The 24,200-nt window shown below is 40.0% G+C and overlaps 3 protein-coding genes across 3 annotated transcripts in view; 2 read left to right on the top strand and 1 right to left on the bottom strand.

Moving 5' to 3' along the window:
* Window positions 1-504: 504 nt before the first annotated feature.
* c8g (complement component 8, gamma polypeptide) lies at window positions 505-10,445 on the top strand. Its single transcript, XM_028569710.1, has 7 exons — window positions 505-702; window positions 5,872-6,017; window positions 6,608-6,678; window positions 6,771-6,878; window positions 7,051-7,155; window positions 7,349-7,384; window positions 10,242-10,445. The coding sequence occupies exons 1-7, from the start codon at window positions 520-522 to the stop codon at window positions 10,259-10,261; spliced, it is 669 nt and encodes a 222-aa protein (XP_028425511.1). The 5' UTR covers window positions 505-519; the 3' UTR covers window positions 10,262-10,445.
* Window positions 10,446-11,730: 1,285 nt separating this feature from the next.
* LOC114549326 (lipocalin) lies at window positions 11,731-14,052 on the top strand. The gene is made up of 6 exons (XM_028569585.1): window positions 11,731-11,891; window positions 12,167-12,306; window positions 12,414-12,493; window positions 13,207-13,320; window positions 13,443-13,544; window positions 13,639-14,052. The coding sequence occupies exons 1-6, from the start codon at window positions 11,796-11,798 to the stop codon at window positions 13,656-13,658; spliced, it is 552 nt and encodes a 183-aa protein (XP_028425386.1). The 5' UTR covers window positions 11,731-11,795; the 3' UTR covers window positions 13,659-14,052.
* A 2,568-nt stretch (window positions 14,053-16,620) lies between these two features.
* LOC114549366 (contactin-associated protein-like 2) overlaps window positions 16,621-24,200 on the bottom strand; it is a 33,088-nt gene continuing 25,508 nt past the window's right edge. The window contains exons 5-7 of the mRNA XM_028569633.1: window positions 21,543-21,827; window positions 19,392-19,463; window positions 16,621-19,042 (exon numbers count right to left, since the gene is read on the bottom strand). Coding sequence (XP_028425434.1) covers window positions 18,843-19,042; window positions 19,392-19,463; window positions 21,543-21,827 — 557 coding nt within the window. The 3' untranslated portion in view covers window positions 16,621-18,842. The remainder of the gene's footprint in view (window positions 19,043-19,391; window positions 19,464-21,542; window positions 21,828-24,200) is intronic.

The following is a 24,200-nucleotide window of genomic DNA, read 5'->3' as shown; positions in this document are numbered from 1 at the left end:
GATAGGAATACAATAGAGCAATGCAAAAGTGCAAATGGTGCTTGTAAAAATTAAGAATTTTTAATATAACAGGTTGCTTATATATCTGAGGTAGGTGAGCATGACAGTATATAAGAGTGTATACTTTGACAGATATTTACATGTTTAAATTTTGTGTGAATCTATGTTTATGCCTTCCTGACAGCACAGTTTATTAAGATTTTAAAGTCAGTATTTAATGAGAATGTATTGCTGCCCCCTTCCGATACCCCCACTGCAGTATGGCCTCATCTCTGCCAGTAAACCAAGTTAATATTTAACTAAAAAGCCATTCCGTTAAACATTGTTTGCCCCATGCTCTCTGTCTGTTTATGCATTTTTTTCTGTGTTTGAGTAAAACAGATTGGGAAGAGTAGACAGCAGACAGAGGGGACAGAAAATCCAATACTAAAGGAAGGGGGAAAAAACTGAATACAGGAACTTCAGCAAACCTATAAAAGAGGAGGACTGATTCTTGTGTGTATTATTGCAAGTGGTAGGATGGCTGGAGTATGGCGTTGCATGTTGGCAGTGGCGGTGTTGATGTGTGTGTGTCTGTGGGGTTCCACTGAGGCTGTAGGGGGTGCCAAGAGTCGACCGAGACCCCAAAAACGACCTCCCAAGAAGCCAAAGGTCGACCCTATTGACTTGACCCCAGCTGCACAGAACATAGACATACAACAGGTAAAAACAATACGGTATATACACTACTAAATGTGCTATGTTTGTGCATTAAGTGATGTTTTTTGAAATAATTTCTAAGTTAAAGAGTTTTGTTGTTATCCCATGTTTGTGATTGGAGCCTCTAAATTAAGCTACAGAACTAGATGGGTAGAGAGTCCAGACGGCATACAGTTTGGGCATAAAGTGACCATTATTAACATCCATTTAAAGTTGAACTGTGACAAGGCTGGAAAAGGATTCATGAGCAGGCTGCAATGAATAGAGAGAATTTGTTATTTTCAGTGGTGGAAAGTAACCAACATTTACTCAAATACGGTACCATTTTGAGGTACTTGTACTTTACTTGAGTATTTTCCATTTGCTGCTACTTTATACATCTACTCTACTATAATTCAGAGGGAAATATTGTACTTTACTCCACTCCATTTATTAGATAACTTTAGTTACTTCTCAGACTAACATTTTATATAAAACACATGATAGGCTTATCAAATACAATATATTGTTTAAGATTAAACCAGTGGTTTCCAAGCTTTTTGGCTCCTGATCTCTTACATTACTTTTTATGTAGTATTCTGTAGAGTAATATGTCAGTCAAGGGCCATTTTCCTGTAGAACAAATACTTTTACTTTTGATACTTTAAAGTGACTATATGTAACTTGTTAATGTTTCTAAAACTCTGACATTTTCATACAATGGTCTTAAATGACCTGTAACAGCAAACAAGACTAACAGTGAAAAGAACGCCATTTTTATATAGTTTTTAGAAAGGCCTCTACCCGGGTCCGATTTTCCCAAGGGGGTAAGCTTCGCTTCAGAACTCAAACCTCCTATGGCGCCATTTTGACGCTACAAAGAGATCACCTCCCGTTAGCATTCCACTGACTAGCATACATTTTGGCGCCACTTAGACAGCGAATAACTTTACATCTGAAGCATTTATAAAGACTATTTGTCCATTGTTTATTTATAAAGAAACACAACAATGTATAAAAGGCTCCATTACCTTGTACCTCACATTATGGCTCAATAGCAGACGGTTTTGTAAAAATAGGCTAACAATTGTGTCATAACCAAGTGACTTACTGTTGCATAGTAGAGGAATTACCGTATAGTACAGGAGAAGCTCGCAGGCAGTTTCGACTTACGTTAGCTGCTTAGGTTTAATTACTAATGTTAACTAGCATGTTAGAGATCAATAATTATTTAATTAATGTTATCTCCTTACATATACCTACACTCTCCGTCTCTGTAAGATTGGGAATGATTGACATTTCTCTTGGCACAGCTACCAGAAGACTTAGAACTTTCAGACACGTTGCTCACGTCACATTTACGCTGTCTCTGTCAGTTGGAGGCTGCGCAGTAAAGCAAGAGATCACCAGAAAAGTGCTTCCAATAGCCTTCACTGGTCTCCGTCCAGAGCAACGGGCTCTGTTGGTCCATTTTATATATGTCAAAGGATTTTCCCTGCAAAGTCACAGAATAATTTGCGGCGGGTAGACGGTGCTACAGTAACACATTCTGATGGGTCACAGATTTCTTTTTAACACCTGAATAGCCAGCGTTAGCGTATGCCAGCGGAGCCAGGTAAAAGGAAGCAGGAGATGTCTTTATATAGACCTAATTATTTATGATGTTATTTTAGAAGTTATCTGTTTTAGTTATGGCTGATACTGGGGCAGGACCATCATAAAAAAACAAGGAAATTAAACAAAGAACAACTAACAGATAATAGGGAAAAGGAAAGTGAAAGAGTCACACTCGGTCGGGCTTTCAACAGATTTAGACAATTACGGGATTGTAAATGATTCAAAGATTGTCCCAAATTGTCCCTCGGGTATGTAATATGTCAATTTTATTCATAAAATAACTTTACAATGCGCAATGTGGTTGTACGTCAGTAGCCAACATTAAATTACGCCCCGCTTCCATTTAGCCGGATGTTTTCCTTTTACTCTGGGTTTATGTTGGCTTACTATTTTCTTTTCTCTTGTCCCCCTGTAATGTTACTTGTGTAAAGTGTCCGTGGGTTTCATGAAATGCGCTATATTAAAAGGGAAACTATGCAATTTGTTTAGCTTAATTTACCTTAACTGAACAGCTTCGGAGTCATTGGAATGGTTATATGACTTTTTTCGGGTTGAATAGTGGTTGTCTTGCTTCCCCCTAGCACCTGTGAGCGGAAAAACCACCCTTGCTGAAGGTGTCAGAAAGTATCACGTGATATCAGGTCTCACGATGTAACAAATTGCTTCACGGCACTGCACACGTACGCCCATTCAGGAACCGGCTAACAAGATAGCGATGGAGTTTTTCACACTATCGTCATGGCTGAGACGGCAAAAAAGAAGCAGAAAGCTAGGAAAGCATTGTCGGAGTAACAGAGAAAGAGGAAACGGCAGACTGACCGAGCAAGGAGTCAGACAAAAGTAAACATAGGAGCTGCCAAATATCTAGCTAAGTTAACGTATGCAACACTTGAAATGCAACAATGCATCTGTTACTTAAGTAAAACATTCATCGCCACTACATAGACCTCCCCATAATGCTAACTCCGTAATATACAGTGGGCAATAAAGCACCGTAGCAGGTGGGGTAAAAACACTACTGCCTTTGTCCAAAGCAGGCGCTAGAATCAACCCAGACTGAAAGTTACATATAGCCACTTTAAGTAATTTTATCTAATGGTACTTTGTATCTAATATTTCCTCCATCACTGCTCATTTTGATAAATAAATAGAAAAAGCACTGTTTCCAGGCAATTATAGCAGCTGCAGTCTGAGAGCAAAATAGTCAAAAGTTCACCGTGCCGTTACCTGACCTTGCACACAGTGTGTCTGTGTCTCACTTGTTTGTACCATAATGTCTCAATAACACAAATGAATAGGATTGAAAAACTAATCAGTGGAAATCATGACTAATTACCACAACAAAATAACCAAAAGAGCCATTATTGCTTTGAGGAGAACATCTGGGAACCAAACATTGTGACGCAAGGACCATTTTGAACACTTGCCACCTATTGACTGCAGCAGGTTTTTGTCCAAATCTTATATTGTTAAATGTAAAATTATATTAAAACAGATGAGATGTAAATGCTACTTCTGGAGATTGACCACAACCTCAAACTTCCATCTAAGTACCCATGCTAAAAAGAAAAAAATGTGTTTTTTTCCAGAGCCTCAAACATGAAGGTCTGCCTGTTTATGGATTAGTGTGGGGGCTGGCAATGTGGACATGCTTGTGTAATTGTGTCAATATGGTGTTTTAAGCAATAAGGGGGATTTTCAGTGAAGTAGAATTTAAGCATAACAAAACATAATAAAACAGGACATTTGATTCAGAGCAGATGTGTAATTTCCATTAAACGTACAATATGTAACTTTCTGCCGCTAGGGGTCTCTCAACCAAAACAATGGACGGTAAAACTGGACTTTTGATGAAGTTGGGAAATTGCGTGGAATTATGGGAGTTTTTAGTGTTAAGCACCTTCGCTGCCGGTTAGAATGCATCAGTTCACGGTTTACGTTTAGTAACGTTTATTCATGTTATTGTAAGACAATAGCTGCAGTTTCCCAAACATAATTACGTTTTTCTTGATTAGATTTTTATTTGTAGCTGACCATTTAGCTAGTGAGCCAACAAGCTAACAGTAGCCAGCAGCTAAAACACAAAATATTTCACATATCAATGTCACCTTTGGGATGGTTTCAACAGCGGGGCGGACGGGGTTTGTTGTAACGCTAGCTAGCTACTAAACGAGGCTGAGAGACGGGTGTGGGTGGGGATTCTCGGGGAAATCTCCGCGATAGCGAGCCAGGACGTTCGATGCCTGTTGTGCAGCAGCAGAACATCTCCCAGCTGCCCGGAATGATCTCCCCTTCACTTTTCAGTAATCTTAACTTTTCGTTTTGGTGCTTAACCCACCTTTTGTCGGGTTAATTTAGCTAACGGCGTAAAGACAGCTAAACGCGAAGGGGAGGCAGGGAGGAGATTTTCGGCGCTACGGAGATGTAGCTACCGCTATGGATGGCCGCTGTTGTGACTCGGTGCTGGGTCTGTTATGGTCTTTTTCCCGATGTTTAATTCAACTGCCGTTAGCGTCGTAAGCACCAGGCACTGGAGATAAGTTCTGGCCGGTGGGGGTTGCTGTAATGAAAGTAGCTGGCTGATAGCTGACTGGGGGCTAACGGTAACTAGCTAGCTATATGTCCCGGGGCTGTTGTCAGCTGTCATCCCGACTGAGTCTCTCTGCGCCGGGGGAGTGAGGCAGCCAGTGTGCTAGCTGGCTAAATTAGCATTAGATTAATCGTCTATCTATACAGTTAACGTTACTAGTGAAGTTATTCGTGGGTTAGCTCAGTCCTGTTAGCTGTGGTCGAAACAGTCATACTAAAAATAACTATTAGCGTGTTGAACGATGTTGTAACCTCATAATGTTACCAAAGAATTTCTAATAGTTACTCACAAAGCTTTAGCATCAACGTTAGCACATTGTAGTAATGTTAAGCTGGTATCGATATTGAACTTAAAAAATAGATAAGGTATCTGTTGTATTACTGTGATAAAAAGTGGGATGTAATTAATCACAAAATGATGCTGTATGGCAAAAAAAAAAAAAAAAAGCAGTATTACGGTTACAAGTATTTTTTTTTCTGTGACATTGTATGATTTACAATTACTCCTGAACGTATCATCTTGGTGCCAGTGTTCTGACGGAAGTTAGAGTAACTGGAGGGTGAAAGGTTATATGACGCCACTGACGGGCGACTAAAGGAAACGTGCCGTGTCTGAAAATAAAATAATAGATTTCTCTGGGTTTGACATTTGGTGGAAACATTTGGGATAGTGTAAGAACACAACTCATAAAAATATATAACATAGGAATGGTCGTTTTTAGACATTTTAAAGCAGAAATGTTACATATTGTACCTTTAATACAACAGAGAAAATGTATGTTACCCTTAATATTTAATTTGAGTTCATCTGACCCTGGTGAAAATAGGGCAAAACAAATTTACATGATCATTTGATAACAAGAAATGTAAAAAACAACTTTTTACCAGCAGATGGTAGGCTTAGGAGATATTGTAAAAAAAAAAATAGAAAAACTTGCTTATTTTTCCTGTGTCTCTGTTGCCTGGTATTGCTTGTATGTGTTGCAGATGACAGGGATATGGTACCTGATAAACACTGCCTCCCAATGCTCTTACCTGATGACTCATGGAACCAAGGTGGAGCCTACACTCATGAACCTCACACTTTCCTCTGCCTCTGACCAAACACTGTATGTCAGCACTAAAACACGACAGTAAGTAGCACCACCTATATAAGCACATCTGATCTACATCACTGTTACTTCTCAGTAACTTGACTGATCGGCAGAGGGGGCAAAAATACAACAAATCGTTCTCCTTTCTCATTCTGCACTTACTTCATGTCTCAACCACATGTGTTTGATTATATGTGTTTCCTGAAAAACAGGAAGGAGGCAAAACAGTCAAATCCATCAGCTTTGCCTGATCCCTTAAAAAAAAAAAAAATAACTTTTAGGTCATCCTGACCAGGCGTTTGCAGAAAGACAGAGAGTACAATACACAATGAAATGGAACAAGTGTGTCTAGTTTTTGTAGGGCTTGATTTGAGCTTTATAAATCCTTTTTGGCCCATGCAGAGGAAAACAGTTTTTGTTTGTGTACTTTTCTCATGTAACGTTAGATAGGTAGTTCAATCTGAGACCTGTGGTCACATTATCAAACAACGTATATAAAATATACAGTATATAATATGAAAGTCTGTGAGGGTTTTTAAAGGTTTTAAAGAAATGGTGGTTAACCATGATTCCCGTTTTTACCGAATGTTTCATCAAACGTCTCACCAAACAAACTCTTCTCTCACCAGTAATCACCATTGTTGGGAGATATTACAGGTCTACGATCTAACACCGACCTCTGGCAAGCTAACACTTAAAGGTCAGCTCCTTCTTTACTAATCATAATTGATATAAACTATATTGTATTGCAGCATCCCTTCATCCTACCATGCTCTCTGTTGTTTCCACCAGGAACTCGACCTGAGCTGAACACTGAGATAGCAATCGGGGAGACGGACTACAACTCCTATGCTATCATGTACTACCAGAAAATGGGCAAGATCACCATGAAACTCTATGGTGGGTTCTTCAGCCATGACGCCTTGGTTTGGTATTTCAGATCTAAAAGCCAGGTCGTAGTTCTGATCTTATTTTACTCTGGTAAATTAAGACTGGACTGTATGTTTTTTTTTGTTGTTTGTTTTTTAAAGTGCATTTGTAATGTCATGTTTGTTTTTGTGCTCACATGCAGTCAGGTCCGTAGACAATCTGTCAGAGCCGATGTTGACCAAGTTTGAGCAGCTTGCTGAAAAACAGGGTTTGGGACTGGCCTACCTCTTCCCCTTCCCCAACTACAGTACGTAGTAAAATAAAATGAAATAAACTATGTTTGCAACTGCAATGAGAAATGTAAGGTGGCATAATAAGCAACAAGAGCTCATAATCGGGCTTGAACCGATCTACAGTATTTTTTAAACATATTGCATTAATGACGTAAGATATAGTCAGACACCTGCTTTTAAATAACTATTTGTACTTTTTCTTTCTAGGTCACTGTGGTAATGTGGACAAGGACCATGTAATCAGTAAGTTAAATGTGTCAACATAAGAGAGCCAGAATTCTACTGACAGATTTTGCAAATACAGCTTTTTATTTAGTCACAATGACCTGCCGACACATTTGAAATGCCACTTTCAAACAAGAAAGGATTTTTGGAAACATCAAATGATTGTCAGTTCTTTAGCTGTCAGTGTAACTCGCAGGCTTAAAGGAGAATTCCGGCCAATTTTTACGTTAATCTTGATCGCTATAGCTACGCGAGTACTTTCGATAGAAAAAACCCTGACCCGAATCAGTGCAGGTAACACTGAGAAGCTGCAGCTACGTACTACAAGCGTCCCCTGAGCTAAAACGGCAGTGCTCGGGGCAAGTTTTAGAGTGCCTTTGTGCCTCTTAACAGACACAAAATGCAATTAATATGTCTGTGCCACAAGAACAGGGCCCTTACGTGTCAACAAGATGCGTTTTCAACTCAGACATTGTTTAAATTCACCTACCCTGGTCCCTGTCTCGATCCTGCCAGTAGCTAGCTTGCCCTGCTAGCTGATAGCCGTTAGCTGCTAGCTGCCGTTTGGTGAGTGTATTCAGACAGGCTTCTGTGATAATCATCCCAAAAACAATCCACGGAGCGGTGGTGGTGTGGCTATGTCCTCCAGAGGACAGGTCATGTCATGAAGTGTATTCCCCCCTAAAAAAAACAATAGTGCGGTAGTAGCTGTTAGCTGCTAGCTGCCCTCCGGTGAGTGTGTACAGCCAGATAGCTGTTAGCCGTTAGCTGCTAGCTGCCGTCCGGAGAGTGTATTCAGCCAGGCATCTGTGCTAATCATCCCAATAAAAATCCACGGAGCGCCCGGTGGGTTGGTGGATATCCTGCATAGGACAGATCATGCCTTTGCAGCGAAAGGTTTAGATTATTTCCCCCTCAAAATAGGTAATTGAGCACTGTAGTGGTTATGACCATATCAGTGACTATGTAACTACATGGAAACGGGATAAACGATGTCTGTGGCTTGCACAGTAATAGCGTTACTGAAGCCTAGCTGTTGCATCGCGGGTCTCCTGGGAATTCAGTTGTAGCAGAAAAAGGTAAACAGTAATTTGCAGATTGGAGCGTAGTGTGTGTGAAGAGTGAAAAGCGGAGTTGTTTATAACGGAAGAAGCTTGGAGTATGAAGAATATAGCAGATATGCAACACACGGAAGAGCCTTTTGCGTTTGATGGTCATCCTTATTTATTTGAACCAGAGTATACAGACGAAGAACTAGCCTCAAGAGTTGGAAAGAACGAGACTGACAGACAGAGGGGAAACAGGCAGATGAACTTGCTGCTCCAAGCACAAGCTAAAGGTAGCCTTCAGTAACTGGGGGACATAGCCACACCACCGGGCGCTCCGTGGATTTTTATTGGGATGATTATCACAGATGCCTGGCTGAATACACTCACCGGACGGCAGCTAGCAGCTAACAGCTAACAGCTATCTGGCTGTACACACTCACCGGAGGGCAGCTAGCAGCTAATAGCTACTACAGCACTATTGTTTTTTTTTTGGGGGAATACACTTCAAGACGTGACATGACCTGTCATCTGGAGGACATAGCCACACCACCACCGCTCCGTGGATTGTTATTGGGATGATTATCACAGAAGCCTGTCTGAATACACTCACCTAACGGCTATCAGCTAGCAGCTAACGGCTATCAGCTAGCAGGGCAAGCTAGCTACTGGCAGGATCGAGACAGGGACCAGGGTAGGTGAATTTAAACAATGTCTGAGTTGAAAACGCATCTTGTTGACACGTAAGGGCCCTGTTCATGTGGCACAGACATATTAATTGCATATTGTGTCTGTTAAGAGGCACAAAGGCACTCTAAAACTTGCCCCGAGCACTGCCGTTTTAGCTCAGGGGACGCTTGTAGTACGTAGCTGCAGCTTCTCCGTGTTACCTGCACTGATTTGGGTCGGGGTTTTTTCTATCGAAAGTACTCGCGTAGCTATAGCGATCAAGATTAACGTAAAAATTGGCCGGAATTCTCCTTTAAGGTACAGTATATGGAGTATTTTTACAGGTCATTGCACACTGCAGTACATTCAGAATGGTGTCCATGCTCTGAAGTGCTCCAGACTTATTTCATCCTATTCAGTGTAACTGATGGTTCACGGGCTCAGTGCATTACATATAAATCATCCTTTCACCTTCACAGCTGCAGTTCTGCTGTGTGCCGTATGACAAAATATGCATTTTCTTGCTCTGCTCCTTTGTGATATGTGTGTATTGCTCTGTAATTATTATGTGTCTAAGCTGTAGACATGTTTCTGAAGCAATGTCAACGAGAGAGATTACAGTACAGTAATTGTATCTGAATTAAGTGATTTGAATCTGATCCGTTAATGGCACTGATAAAATTGTGCTGCTGTTGATGAGGTATATTGTGAATTGACTTGCTTTATTATTGATGTTGTACAAGCTATTCGGAGGTAGATATTTTCTTACAATTTTAAATGTAAACATGTGTCATTCAAATGTATAACCAGTGCATTTACTGCCAGTTTATAAGAGTGTGATTTGGGGTAAAGAATTAATGGAAAATCCCTGCTAGAACTTGCATTTTTGTAAACACAGCCAACATGGATCCCCTTTCCTGCCATGCAATGGTATAATTCCTAATACCTCAACAAAATGTCAAAATGTTGCAGATGTGACAAAATAATTTCAATAAGCTGCTGGTTAAGAAGAGCTTTAAGGAAATAAATGACCTAATTGTGCACGTGTTTAGGTTCAGTTATTAAAACTTTGTCAACAACATGTTATCCAAACTCCACTCCCCGATTAAAACAGTAGCACAGCTTCTATGTAATTTAATCTCTCATGTTTTGTTATACAGACTGTGTCCCCACATGCTGAGGAGAGAGAGGAGAGAGCTGTGCAACGGACAGATCCAGCCTTGCAGTGTTCGGCAGTTCTCACACGAATAACTGAATATTGCATAATTTAGGTTGTTGAAAGACTGCACCAAGTTCTTAAAATTGTAAAACTGTCAAGTTTCAATTTTGCCAGTTAGAGCTAAATAAAACAAAATGGAGCACGATCAAGTTTTTGTCAAATGTTTTCAGTCGGAAAACAATTCCACACTGGGCCTTATCTGCCACCAGCTGATTCTGTGCCCGAGACACCATTGTCATGCACAAGTTATTATCATGTTAATTTCATGCCATTGTTTTATACTGAGAATTAACTTTCCAAGTGTGTGTCTGTATGTATGGAGGGGGAGGGGGGCTGAGGACACAAAAGAGTGGGGGGTGTGAGTTAATGTAGCCCAGATGTGGAGCCCAAAAAGGGTTGAAAGAGTTTGGTTACAAAACTAGGTTACCAAACATGTTTAACACTGCCCCGAGCTCCTGCCGGCACCTCTGTGTCTGCATGTCTGTGTTACATAACCAGCCAATTGCAAGCCGGTGCCTGTCTCATCTCTTATGGAACTCTGATAAGGCCATCACCACATTTTTGCATAGAATTTACAGCTGATCAGCACATTACATATTACACAATGTAGATAATATGATATGATGATTTAGGCCCTAAATCATCACTGTTTTGTTTTTTTTTTACTGGTAAGATCCCCTAAATTTTAGGGGATCTTACCAGTATTTACCCCATAAAGCAGAGATGCGACATTTCTTCATCTTTGTTACAAAACTGAAAAAGGCATCTCACTTAATTCATTAATGTTTCAAAGGTTTATGAAACTATTAAACGAACTGCAATGAACAATCAAATCATTGTGAGCAACACTGGCAGAGCTTTTTATGAGAAATAGTAAAAAAGTTTCTTCTTAAATATTACAGCCTCAATACATCTGGCAATGCAATTTGCTGCAAGATAATGTATATTTACTACATTTAGTTTATTATTATATCTAGATAGGATTGTGTTGGCTCATAAAGTTGATTTGAGCCCTCTTTCAAGGATGCTTAAGTTTAATTCTTATTGTGTATGTGGTTTGTTTATTTGAAGCTTTCAGGTGCCATATGGCTAAGAAATTTGCACTCTAACAAAACAGCTGTTTTGATAGTCCAGGCATGCCTGAGCATTTGTGATGGAGGAGGGAGAAAGGGAAGGGTGTTGAAAGAACCCTATTATGTACCCACTCTCCCTTTTTCTTTTCTTTCTTTCCTCATTCTTCCCCCATCACCTCCCCCTCTTGCATCCACACGTGCCCGTTGTGTAACCACAGCGATTTGCATGCCAGTGAGTGAAAGCCAAAAAGCTTTTGTAATGCAAAAGATAGCAGTGGGAGGGGGTGGGAGGAGACAGAAGAAGGGGGAGGTGATGGGGAGCAGGACTCTGCAGGATATAAGGAGCCTCCACTTGCCTTTTTCTTTAACTCTTCCTGATACTTCACTCACTACTGACCAGACCAGAACACAAAGGAGAAGCCATGAGGAACACACTGCTGAGGATGCTGGCCGCACTGATGTGTGTGCTGGCTGCCTGCGCCGACGTCCCGCCTGTGCAAGACTTCGACCTGCAGAAGGTAAGAGAGAGGCAGAAGTATTACTACTGCAAGACATATTGACTGCTGATATTCCAAAAATCAACAGGGAAAAGAGAAAGGGAGAGTTATCAGTATCTGTGGTTGGTTGACATGTTTAATGCAATCACTTAATTGAGCAAACCTAACTTAGTGGAAGATAGGAGTTGTGTAATACATGTGCTGCAGTTTACATGACCTAAAGTGTTTTTGTTTGGATTAATTCTGTGAGAAAAACATTTATCACCCTTTATTTCCCCTTGTGTCTGTCTTTTTAGATGGCAGGCAAGTGGTACGTGGTTGGCTTTGCCACTAATGCTCCGTGGTTTGTGAACCATAAGGCAGGGATGAAGATGGGCACTGCCGTTATAGTGCCAACTGCTGGAGGAGACCTGGACCTCTCTTATGCCAACCTGAAGTAAGTGTTTACTATGTGATTATTCATTCAAATCAAAACATCCAGATAATTCTACTGTAGACAAAAAAAAATGACAAATAAACTGACTTCTTTTGTCTTTCTTTTAGTGCTGATGGTACCTGCTGGAGAATGACTCACCTGGCTAAGAAAACCGACACTCCTGGACGCTTCACCTTCCACAGCCAGGGTGAGTAGAGCGCACACTAACTCACACACGAGAGACACAAAGGTTCTACAGAATTTGCATGTACATCCTGGTTTGAAGGCCTAACAAATAGACTCAAAGGGAGGCTACAAACAGCACAGAATAAATTAATAAGAGTCATCCTGAATTTGGGCCATAGGTCTCACATAGGTAGGTCACAATTTGTTGAGCTCAACTGGCTCCCTGTGGAGTCTCATGTTACTATGTTAAGACTGACCATGATTCAGAAAATATTGTTTGGAAGTGTCCCAATTTTTTTGTTGTGTCTTATAACTAAGGTAAAGGACACACACAATATTAATACTCGTGGCAGCATATCTGACCTGTGTCTGACCTGGGAAAGGAACATTTGCCTATATGGGGGCAGTTCAGTGGAACAAGTGAGATCGTCATATTAAAGTCATTTTCAGCCTGAACTCTTTTAAAAAGAGCATCAAGGTCTGGTTACTAGAGAGGGTTGCGGAATAGATTAAAGGGCAAGTTACTATTTTTATTTATTTACGAAAAATGTTTTTATGTTATATCATTGAGTATCTTGTCTTGTCCTGATGTGTGGTGAGGACCACAATGGAAATAAGTCTTGGACTTTATTGTGTTTTTGTATTTGATGTCCTTTTATCATGTGTAAGGCACTCTCTTACAATTAAATAAATCAAATCAAACAGTCTAACCTGTCTGTTTTTCGCTTTTAACAGTTTGGAACAATGACAACGACATGCGCATTGTTGACGTTCTGTACAATGAGTACGCTTTGGTCCACACTATCAAGACAAAGGATGGAGTGTCTGAGGTCCTCAACAAGCTTTACAGTAAGTCTGGATCAGTCACACCACAGCAGCCGGTGCTGTGTTCCTGGGGGGAAGCCATTGTATGTTGAATTGGTGGATTCAGGATTTGGTGAAAGATAAAGCATCTCATTCTGTGTTTGCAGGTCGCACTACTGAGGCCAGTGCCGCCCTGCAGCAGAAGTTCATACAGTTCTCCCTGGAGACTGGCATCCTCGCTGACAACATCGCCATCCTGCCTCAAAATGGTATGTCATTTATACAGAAAACTGAAGACTTTAATATAAATGCATTTTAACGGTTTCTGAACTCTCACTGGCCGCCCTATGTGTGTTGTTACAGCTGAGTGTCCCGAGGTCTGAAGAGTCCCCTACTTCCTTCAATCCTTCATCTCTCGCTCTGTGAAGTGCCAGGCTTTCATCTCACAAGAGTCTTCCTTTCCCCCCTCATTGTGATGTCTGCATCATCACAAAGCTACACCTGAGATGAATGAAATTTAAGCATAATCCCTGCTGCCTACCAAAGACCAATCCTGATCGTAGTTCAGGCCTCATTCCCCCCAACTCGCGCATTAACTGTAACTTCAGAGTGGAACAACAAAGGGCAGATGGTGAAACAAAGGGATGGAACACATTAAACTGTGAAAGCTGCTAGTTTACCTTTTGGACAAGGGCTTCTTTTGTAACTGCTGATTTTCTGCTGTAATGCTCTTTTTATATCTTTTGTTCAAAATAAACTCAAAGCCAGTCAAAACTAAACAAATGTTTCAGTGTTAAGAATGATTCCTTTATGGTAGAAAAACAGCATTAGAAATGCTGTGAACTGGGGGCCCCTGGTTAGCTCACCTGGTACAGCAGGCGCCCATATTTCATTTCATTTTATTTATATAGCACTAGTAAACACAACAGAAGTTGACCACTGTGCATCACATAACAAGAGTCAGATAAGAAAATAGAATAAAACATCCTTCAGACAACAAAAAGACATAGATAAAAAATAAAAATGTAAAGCAATGCACGCTCCAAGAGATAAAACTTTAGTTTGAGCTTAAACTCATATAAAGAGGACAGCGATCTCAAGGAGACGGGGAGGCTATTCCACAGCTTAGGACCAACAACAGCGAATATATATGTAGAGGTTTATCTCTCGATGCAGCGGTCGCAGGTTTGACTCCGACCTGCAGCCCTTTGCTGCATATCATTTCCCCCTCTCTCTCCCCTTTCATGTCTAAGCTGTCCTAGCCAAATAAAGGCTTAAAAATGCCCAAAAAATTATCTTAAAAAAAAAAATGCTGTGAACTTCTGAATGTCAGTATCAGGTATCAGTACTGTAAATTAGGCATATGTCTCACTGCCCCCTATTGGATGAATAACAGGCATCAAACTAGATCCCCAGAAGTTAGACTGATTATAGTTAGGGTTGATATTATACTAGAACTGGATGATAGCCTAAGCCTTTACACTTCCTGTGCAGATGGACTGTAGACCCTCTCACAACAACAACAACAACATTAATAATAATAATAATAATAATAATAATAATAATAATAGTAATAATAGCCTAATTGTGTGGCTCCTGATAGAGCTTGCAAAATCACGTCGGTTAGGGCTGAAGACCACAAGTTTGAACATGACAAAAATCTGGGGTGTGTGGAGTTAGAAAGGAGTAAACTTACCAGACATCTGTAGAAGGCCTACGCTCCTCATCTCTAGTTAATGCTAGCTACATTAGCCGTTACTACATAACGCACCTGAATCTCCGACATGGAGTTGCATTGTGGGTAATGTAGGCGCCAGGTTTTGGCCATATGTTTTGGCAAGGAAGAAGAACGTGTGGAAGGAAGAAGACTAGAAGACTGTCGTCGTCGTCGTCAAGAGTCTGACAATGAGTGCAAGGCTAAAACAGCAGCTGGTGAGATAGGCCTGTTTCACGCTCTGTTCAAAGATTATTGGAGTGTCATTTGTGTGAGTGACAAATCCAAAGAAATCAAATCGCACAACCTACCAGAGAACATCACAGCAGTTGAATTCTCATTGTTGCCTTCAGGACGTTGCTAAAACGTTATGCTCTACCTGGCTGTAAAACTACTCGTTACTTTATGTGCTTTATCCCCTCTTTTGAATGCCTTGTACTGCACAGCCTCATTAATTTATTCATACCAATTCCAATATTCTTAAAACGTACCTTTGCTTGTTTCTTAGTTTTGTGATTAACACTTTTATTTCTTTCTTATCTTATCTATTGTGTTGGTATCTGCTCATCTGGCTGTGATCTGCTGCAAGTAATTAGCCTTACAGGGATAAATAAAGTTGCATTAAATTACACTGAATGCTGTTAGTGCTTTTTTTCTCGCATCTGACCACAAGGGGGCAGACAGACCTTTACATTATATTGGAATTATCATTTTTAAACCAATGACAATAACATCATGTCAATAAAGCTAAAGGTATGAGCCTGAAAAAGTGAGCAGTCTATAAAATACAAATTTAAAAAATGTATGCTTCCAATGGGTTTAAGAGGCTAAGAGATAGATAGATAGATAGATAGATAGATAGATGGATAGATAGATATTGTAATTTATCTCAGCATGTGATATATGGAGCAAGGGCTGACATTAAGTTCTAGCAGTTTAGCTAGAAATGCTTTATAAAGTGACCTATTACAAATTATGCGTCATGGTGTTAATTTCCCTCTGACTCAGTGTCATTCTTTTTTTTTCACTTCACCCTCGTTAGCTAATTTCAATCTGCAGCATCTGAAGACTTTTTTATTAGAAACTGAAAAAAAACACTATTCAGATCTACATGAATCACAATTGTGCCATATTTTTCACATTAGCGACAGGTTTGCAGCTATGGGAATTGTATTAGAGTCATCCTTCAAAATTAATTATTTACTGCATCTCTAAGCTTCTTAATTATCTTTATATTTCATGGCACTTAGTGAAGGGGCCAGTATACTGTTCAGGGGTGAAATGGAGCAAGTGGGATGGTGAGCGGTGACATGTAGCTGTAGGTCACTAGTCAGATTTAAAGGACTGATGTCATGATCATTTCATGGTAGGCCTATAAAGTCCAAGATGTCCCATGAATGGCTTTTACCCCTCATGTGACATGTGCTCCATAATGCTGTAATCCATAATGCTAATCTGAAAATATCTACATGTCGACATGAAAGCATTGCATAGAAAAAGACTATTAGATATTAAAGATCAAACACTCTTTATTTAACTTAATAGAACTGAAAGCAAAACATATGGGTTATGTCTGTTGGAGCTGATAATCCATTATCATCGTTACGTTCAAACCACATATCAAGGGCATGTGTGCGTTTTTATGTATATTCTGAGTAATATAATTATATAAAAAAAAAAAGGACAAGTCACCGGGTTTCCCTAATGGGTGTGATGTTTGTGTACAGAGAAAGTCTTCCTTGAGGCCGCGGATGCGGTAGAAGGCAGGCTGAGTTCACCAGCTTTCCTAATGTCTCTGATGAAGTGATCTACAGTTAGCACTCAACCATGAGGTAACGAAGATGTACAAAATCATTCATGTAACAGGGTGTCCTGACAGCAATTTGACTAAACAGACACACAGAAAGCAAATTCACAACTAAATAACAAAGTTGGCAGCTGGTTTCAACTGGAACACAATGTTCTGTAAATGCTACAGTAAGGTACACACGCAACAATGACAGGAAAAACAACATTATTAGAAAAAATATACATTGTACATCTTGTATGTTGGACAACAGTGGCACTGTTAGAGTAAAGCTCAATTCATTGTTGACAAAGCAGCAGCCTCCTCATTCTGAAATCTTGTAAATGAATGAAGAACCTTGACTCGTGCTCTATCGAACATGCATGTTTGCGTGTGTATGTGCGTCACAGAGGGTAGGCGTAAACCTCTCGTGTATTGTATAGCGTGCAGCTCTCCTACATGCCAATGTACCTTTGTTCTGCTGCTGCATAAGAACCTACACAGCTATGCCTGGAAATGTCAGACTTGTTTAGGATTTGAGAGAAACTCACCCAAGCATTCGGAATTCAAAACCAAGTTTTGACTGAGATTCATGGTCAATTGAACGCAGCACCACTCAAATCAGGAAAGATAAAGACATTTGAAAACTGTGATTACTAAGAATTCATGCAGCAGCAGCAAGTTATTATAATAAGTTTGTGTTAATTGGTCTGGGGCAAGGCGCAATGGCTCAACACCTTGAAGGCACACAACAGACTAAAAAGCCAATCCTCATCTTAACCTTTCCCAGATCTTGAACAAATATTAGGGGTCAATGATTTTTTTGTGTTTTATGTTGCTTCAACCACTTAGTGTATGGTGTTTAGTGCATCATTAGAACTCATTAAGTGTCAGACAAGTTGTTCGATCTCATCCGTCTTAACTGTCCTTTCTGGCACTCCTTTTGTTCAAAATAACAAGTAATATTCATCTGATCTACACATATACACACAGATGCATGTACACACTGCAAACCCACAGCTAATATCAGTTTAAGATGTAAAAATTCCTCAACTCAAAGTCAAAACATTTAACACAAAAATCTGAGCCAATCGGTACATGACGTAAGACTCAAGTGTTTGGCAAAGAAACAAACAGATTGCTAAAGTCTGAATGAGTAAAGGCTCATGGTTTCACCCGTTCCAAATGAAAAGAAAGCTGCCATGCTGCTGAGCTAAACCACCCATGGAGTGTCATGATTTCCCATCATGCTCTGAGAAACCCCTCTCTGCTCTTCCTCAGAAAGGAATGTCCCATACAATCGAATGTCATAAGATTTTAACATAAAATTCTATATTTAATACATATATATATATAATGTAATGGACAGACATATGATATTGTTGTAATATAGATCTGACATTTCTCATTAGTGTTTATGTACTGGACTCTGAATAAATCTTTTGGAGAAAAAGAAAAAATAACACAAAATATTGTATTTACAAAGTGAGTTTTGGCATCCATATTGGACTCTATATTACCACAGTATAAGTGGCATGTCATCTGACGGATATGAGCGTTGACAGACTGGTGCAACTACAGTCTGATTAAAAAAAAGAAGAAGAAGGGTTTGGCATGTTGATTTGATCATTTTTGATAAAAGATTTTTGTTAAAAAATTAAATCAAAATGCAACAGAGAGACTGGCAATAAATCTGTGCTATCACACGACCCAGTAAGTATAATTATTTGTCATATAGTATTCAAAGGACTCCTGAAAACTCCCAAGCACGATACAAAGAAGGACAAACCGGTTAGTATGTACATGTACAGTCTCTTACAGCCGTGCTCCGCTGCATAACTGTCCCTCTTCTCTTTCTAATACTCTGGATATATAAAAAACATAAACAAAGAAAAAAACAAAGATTTTCCTTCCCACATCCCGCCCACTCTGGGAGATTATTGTCCTATTGAATGGCCTTTCCTTCCATCTCTCCCGGGATTGGTCATTGAATTAAACCTCCTCCATCTCTGTGGCACCTGGTGGTCTGACGCATCACTTCCACGCTCAAAGTCCCGCCACTGGCCGTTAGATGAACCACTCCTTCTTTGATTCGTCGATGGTTTCTGGGTTGTCGGTGCCGATGATGGCCGTGTCTGCCGATTCTCCGGCAGACTCCCCGCTGCCCTTGGCCTCGTTGGTGTGGTAGGTGCCTTTGTGACGGAACATGTAGCGGATCAGGAACACCAGAGTACATAAGATAGTGAAGATCACCACCGCAATGACACCTGCAGAGGACACAGACATCATGTGCACAAAAACAGGCGTTATTGTGTATTTTCAATGCTAGTGCTTTGCTTTGTTGACCAACTTTCAAAGCAATGCTGAAACAATTAGTTGATTAATTAATTTGTAGGTTGACAGAAAATACATCAGATAAACCGTTTGAGTCAAGAATATAACCAAAAAATCCCAAACATTTCTTGGTTCCAGCTTCTGAAATGTGAGGATTGGTTGCTTTTTCTTTGGTGTTATATGATAGTAAACTAAATATTTTTGGGGTTTAGATTGTTGGTGGGACAAAAACATTGGTTTAAATGTGATATGGCAACTGCTTTCAGAATTGACATTCTTTACCTCCAATGATGGCCGAGTCTCTGTTGACTCCATCAGGAATCACTCTCTCCTCATTGAAGGGGAACTCTGCATCTGAGCAAAGAAAGAAGAAGAAAAAAAATTAAACCGTACTTTCACACCTAAAGGGACAAAAAGAATGTCTAAGATGGTTAATGTTCATTCTTGCAATATAACTAACTTGAATGGCTTCACTAGACCAATTTCTGCACATGAAACTACCAAACAGATGGCGAGAGTGCATTATAAGGTCAGGAAAATGACAACATGTCACAGTCCTGCTCAAACAAAAATAACACCCTTGGTCTTTTTTTCAGCAGCTAAAAGTCACAAGGAATAATTCAATGCGTACTGTATATTGTGCTGAATTATAACTACAAAGTTCTGCTATTCAACACTGAAGCAAAAAGACACAGTGCGCAGTTCCACTGTATACATGCTGTATATCAGACCGTCAACTGGATGGATACACCAGTGCCAAGCATCCTATTTGTTGTTTCATGTATTTCATTAAAGATCCATGACAGGTTAAGAGGTTAATAACAGCAGCAGATTTTTGTCTGTAATTCCTATTTAGGAACGCCCACAAACACATGCGTAAAAGCATGGAATGAGCTGCAGACATGTATAATCAAGCCTTACTGCACACAACAGAAACGCACAGACTCACACAAAACTGCATCACCATGCAATGAGCTGTCAGCTATTTCTGCTGCTGACTGCATAGTTCTCAAGGGAAGGGAAGAGCATGAGTAAGACGGAGAAGAGGAGGCTGAGGTGGGAAAAAGGGGTGAAGCAACAGAAGGGAGGAGAGCTGTCAGACTCATTATATCTGTCAGCTGCCTGGATGAGAAAGATGAGAGACAGGGGCAGAGAGCAGAGCGCCGAGGTGAGGACCAATAAAGTAAATGGAAGTTAGGAGGACGGAAATGAAAAAGAAAAAAAAGGAATAAAAACAGACAATAAGAAGAGAGACAAAGATCATGGCGGATTGAAGGAGGGTTGGATGAATTATAGATTAGGTCCATCTAGAGAAAATGTAAAGCAAAAAAAAAAATTGCAATCCTTTCTATGGAAAGATGGCGGAGAGCTGCTGACTGTGAGTTTGGACCTGGAGTCCAGATCAATGGACTGGATCAATCTCAGAGAGCTCAATGTTCCCAAAGGCACAGTTGGCACCAAGCCTGAGGAATACGGCTGCATCCAGAATAATGACGCTCTGAAATACTAAACACTGATGTGGAATGCAACCTTGTGTGTGTGTCTGTGTACATGGATATGTTTACATGCTCAAGCTAGAGGTAGAGTAAGAGTACGCAAGTAGGGAAGGGATCAATTACCGAGCTTGTATGTGCATGTGCGTTTTTACTTCACTTAATGTGCCATCTTAAGTCAATTCACAACAGAAACACATTAATATAGCACAATCTGTTTTCCTGTAGGAAGTTGTTATTCATAGTCAGAGGTGGAACAAGTACAAAAATATTCTACTTATGTAAAAGTACTATTACTTTGATGAACCTTTACTTAAGTACAAGTAAAATTTATTAAAAATCTACTCAAGTAAAAGTAAAAAGTAGCCCATTTAAAATTTACTCAGAGTAAAAGTTACATACATGTAGTTTCTTTTACTTATTATACTTATTTAATTTAAAAATCGCAGGTCTTAAAAAAAGAAAGAAAAAGAAATTAAAATTTGAAACAGCAAAAACCTTTAAAAAAGAAACAAAAACTTTTTTTCACACTCAGTAACAGATGTAATACTTCAAACGAAACACACGTAACATGCGTAAAAGTAAAATTACAGATTTTAAAAAACGACTACAAAAAGTAAAAGTACACAAATGTGTTTTAATTATTATTATTATTTCGGTGATACTATGTTTTTAATAGGTTTTTACTTTTTCTTCTTGGCTAATTAGTATGCTTTTATGCTGTTACCGGTATTAGTATCTGTACAGCACTTTGGGGCAGGAGTGACTGCTTGTAAATGTGCACTATAAATAAACTTGACCTTGACCTTGACAAAAAACTACTCAATTACAGTAACGTGAGTAAATGTAATTAGTTACTTTCCACCTCTGCTCATAAATTATGTGTGCTCTTCTCATGGACCGACAGCAGCAGCTCCAGGATTTTTGGAGTAATCCTCACCTGTGTTGTCCAGACGCCAGGGATCTGTTGCTGCAGACATTGGTGGGATGGTGAGAGGTGACGACCCACAGTTGGACTCCACCAGTTTGCCCTGGTAAGACACCGGCGAGGCGGCTGCAGGTTGTCTGTCTGGCTGACCAGCTGTCGGTGTGGCCTGGGCCTGTGCGACGGTCCTCAGTGCAGACTTGAGGGGGACGACTCCGTTAAACTGTACCCGCGAAAGACACCCGACGAAGCCTGGGGTGTTGTAACGCTCGATGAGGACTGGGTCTATGTGTCCAGTTTCTGTACAGACACACAATAACATCTTGTTATTGTCTGTGATGTTAACTCATGTGGAACCATGGCCGTGAACTTGACTGATATTGAGAGAAGGTGGGGAGACAGAGAGAGAGACAGAGAGAGAGAGAGAGAAAGAGAGAGAGAGAGAGAGCAAAGATAAACCAGCGATCTCAAGCATCGACCACAGCAGCTTTCAAAGAGAAAGCATCAGAACTGATTAGCCAAAAGACACACAAAAAGATGAACACACACACACACAACACACTAATAGTTACAAATTGTTATGATGCACAGACTCAAATATATATCTACAGAATATTGCACATATATATATATATATATATATATATATATATATATATATATATATATATATATATATATATATATATATATATATATATATATATACACACACACACACACACACACAAATATCCACATAAATGAGGAGGGAAGAGAGTGAAGAGAGATGAGCTAAACCTGTGACAATTACCATCATTTGGAGAATTACTTGCAGCAACCTCTCTTTTGACTTTAAAATTACTTCAACACACACACACACACACACACACACACACACACACACACACACACACACACACACACACACACACACACACACACACACACCTGCAGAAAAGATAAGAGAGAGAAGAAACTGCAGGCAGCAAAGAAAATGATAAAAAAAAAATCCCTCCAACACCTACAGTTCAGTAAAGACTTTAACGCTGAATAAAACAAACATCCTCAGACATGCTCCACTCCAGCAGAAACCTGGAAAGACAGCCAAACTGTCTTTAACACTTGTGCAGAGCTGCAAAATATCTTTTTCCTTCACAAGAACTCTGGCTGTGTGTGCAGACCTCTGTATATACAGTCCATGTGCAGACGGAGCTAGGTTTTAATGTTACATGCATGGCTGCTCTGCTGCTACACGGCTGAGCCACACCCAGAAGGAACTGCTGTTTGGACAACCCTGCAGCAAAACATGAACAAGGGATGACTAACTAGAGTACTGCTCAGTGTGTGTGTGTGTGTGTGTGTGTGTGTGTGTGTGTGTGTGTTTATTTAGTGAATCGTGTTATGTTAGATGATGGGGTTCTGAGTATCTGGACATGGGTTATAATGTAATTTTCCCTCTTTATTCCATTTTGATGGATCCAATACAAGTGTGTGTGTGTGTGTGTGTGTGTGTGTGTGTGTGTGTGTGTGTGTGTGTGTACCCTATTGATTGTGCTGCCAGGAATAGAGCTCAGCACTATGAGTCTTCTACATATTCACCATATGACCAGATCTCCTTCAAAAACTTGCATTGTGTGTATACACTGTATTCTGTATCTGAGTGTGTTGAAAACAATCATGTGATACAGGCTCTGCTCTAAACTGTGACTGAGCTTCACATGTCTGCTGAGGCACCGGTCAGCCCTTTTTTGCAGGAACATAGACGAACGTATCTGGTATCAATCAACTTCACACCTTGAAAACGGTGTGGATGCTGTCTACGCGAGAGTGGGTATGAATCTGCATATGCGTGGGGGTGTGCAGAAAAGGTGGAGACACACATGGAAAGAAGTGCCTTACAGTATAGCACAGTGAGCAGAATACTGATAACTTATGAATATGAATACAAGTCCTCTCTCTTCTGTATGCCTGAACATGTGTTGATCACTGCAGAGGCCTGTGTGTGAATACTAATAGGCTCTCTGTTGGGAGTATAACAGGCTGCTTAGCATACAATGCTGGTGAGTAAATGGCCGACAAGCTTCCCCTGTTTCGGATTTGTTTTGTGGCCAGTGATTCGGGGGTGTTCCTTAGAAAGCAGCATGTTTTCAATTGAAATAACATAATGATACCCATAAACATCACACATGTATTATGAACTAAGGGCTGGGTTGTCACTGTTAAGAGGTCTCAATGGTTAATAGCATCACATCCATTTAGTACTAACCAAGGAACAAGAGTTGGGCACAATTACACACCTAATGCAATCCACTATATTAGCCCAGCAAAAACTCTAGTTGTGAATGTTCAGTTGAGGTGTTGGTTTAGCTCTATAAAATATTATATGCATAAAGGAATAAAGGAAGTAATGTGAATAGCGTATACAATCAAATATAACCAAACCACTAATAGTAGCCTATATAATAACCATAGAGCAACACTTCTTTAATGCAGATTTAAAAGTATAACCATTATAAGCCTTCCGTGATAAGTTCTTGCCAGCAGAGCTATATATTTTTACACCTTTTAGGAATATTTTGTCTATCTCCAGTGCTTAGCACCATCCTAAGTAATTCATGAACAATAACAAGTAGCATCGGCTTTTGAGAGCCAGTCACCACACACTGATCAAAAGGCTTGTAATCCCTTACT

The sequence above is a fragment of the Perca flavescens genome, chromosome 22, assembly GCF_004354835.1.
Source record: "Perca flavescens isolate YP-PL-M2 chromosome 22, PFLA_1.0, whole genome shotgun sequence".
Classification (NCBI taxonomy): domain Eukaryota; kingdom Metazoa; phylum Chordata; class Actinopteri; order Perciformes; family Percidae; genus Perca; species Perca flavescens.
This window is presented reverse-complemented; position numbering and strand designations above follow the sequence as displayed.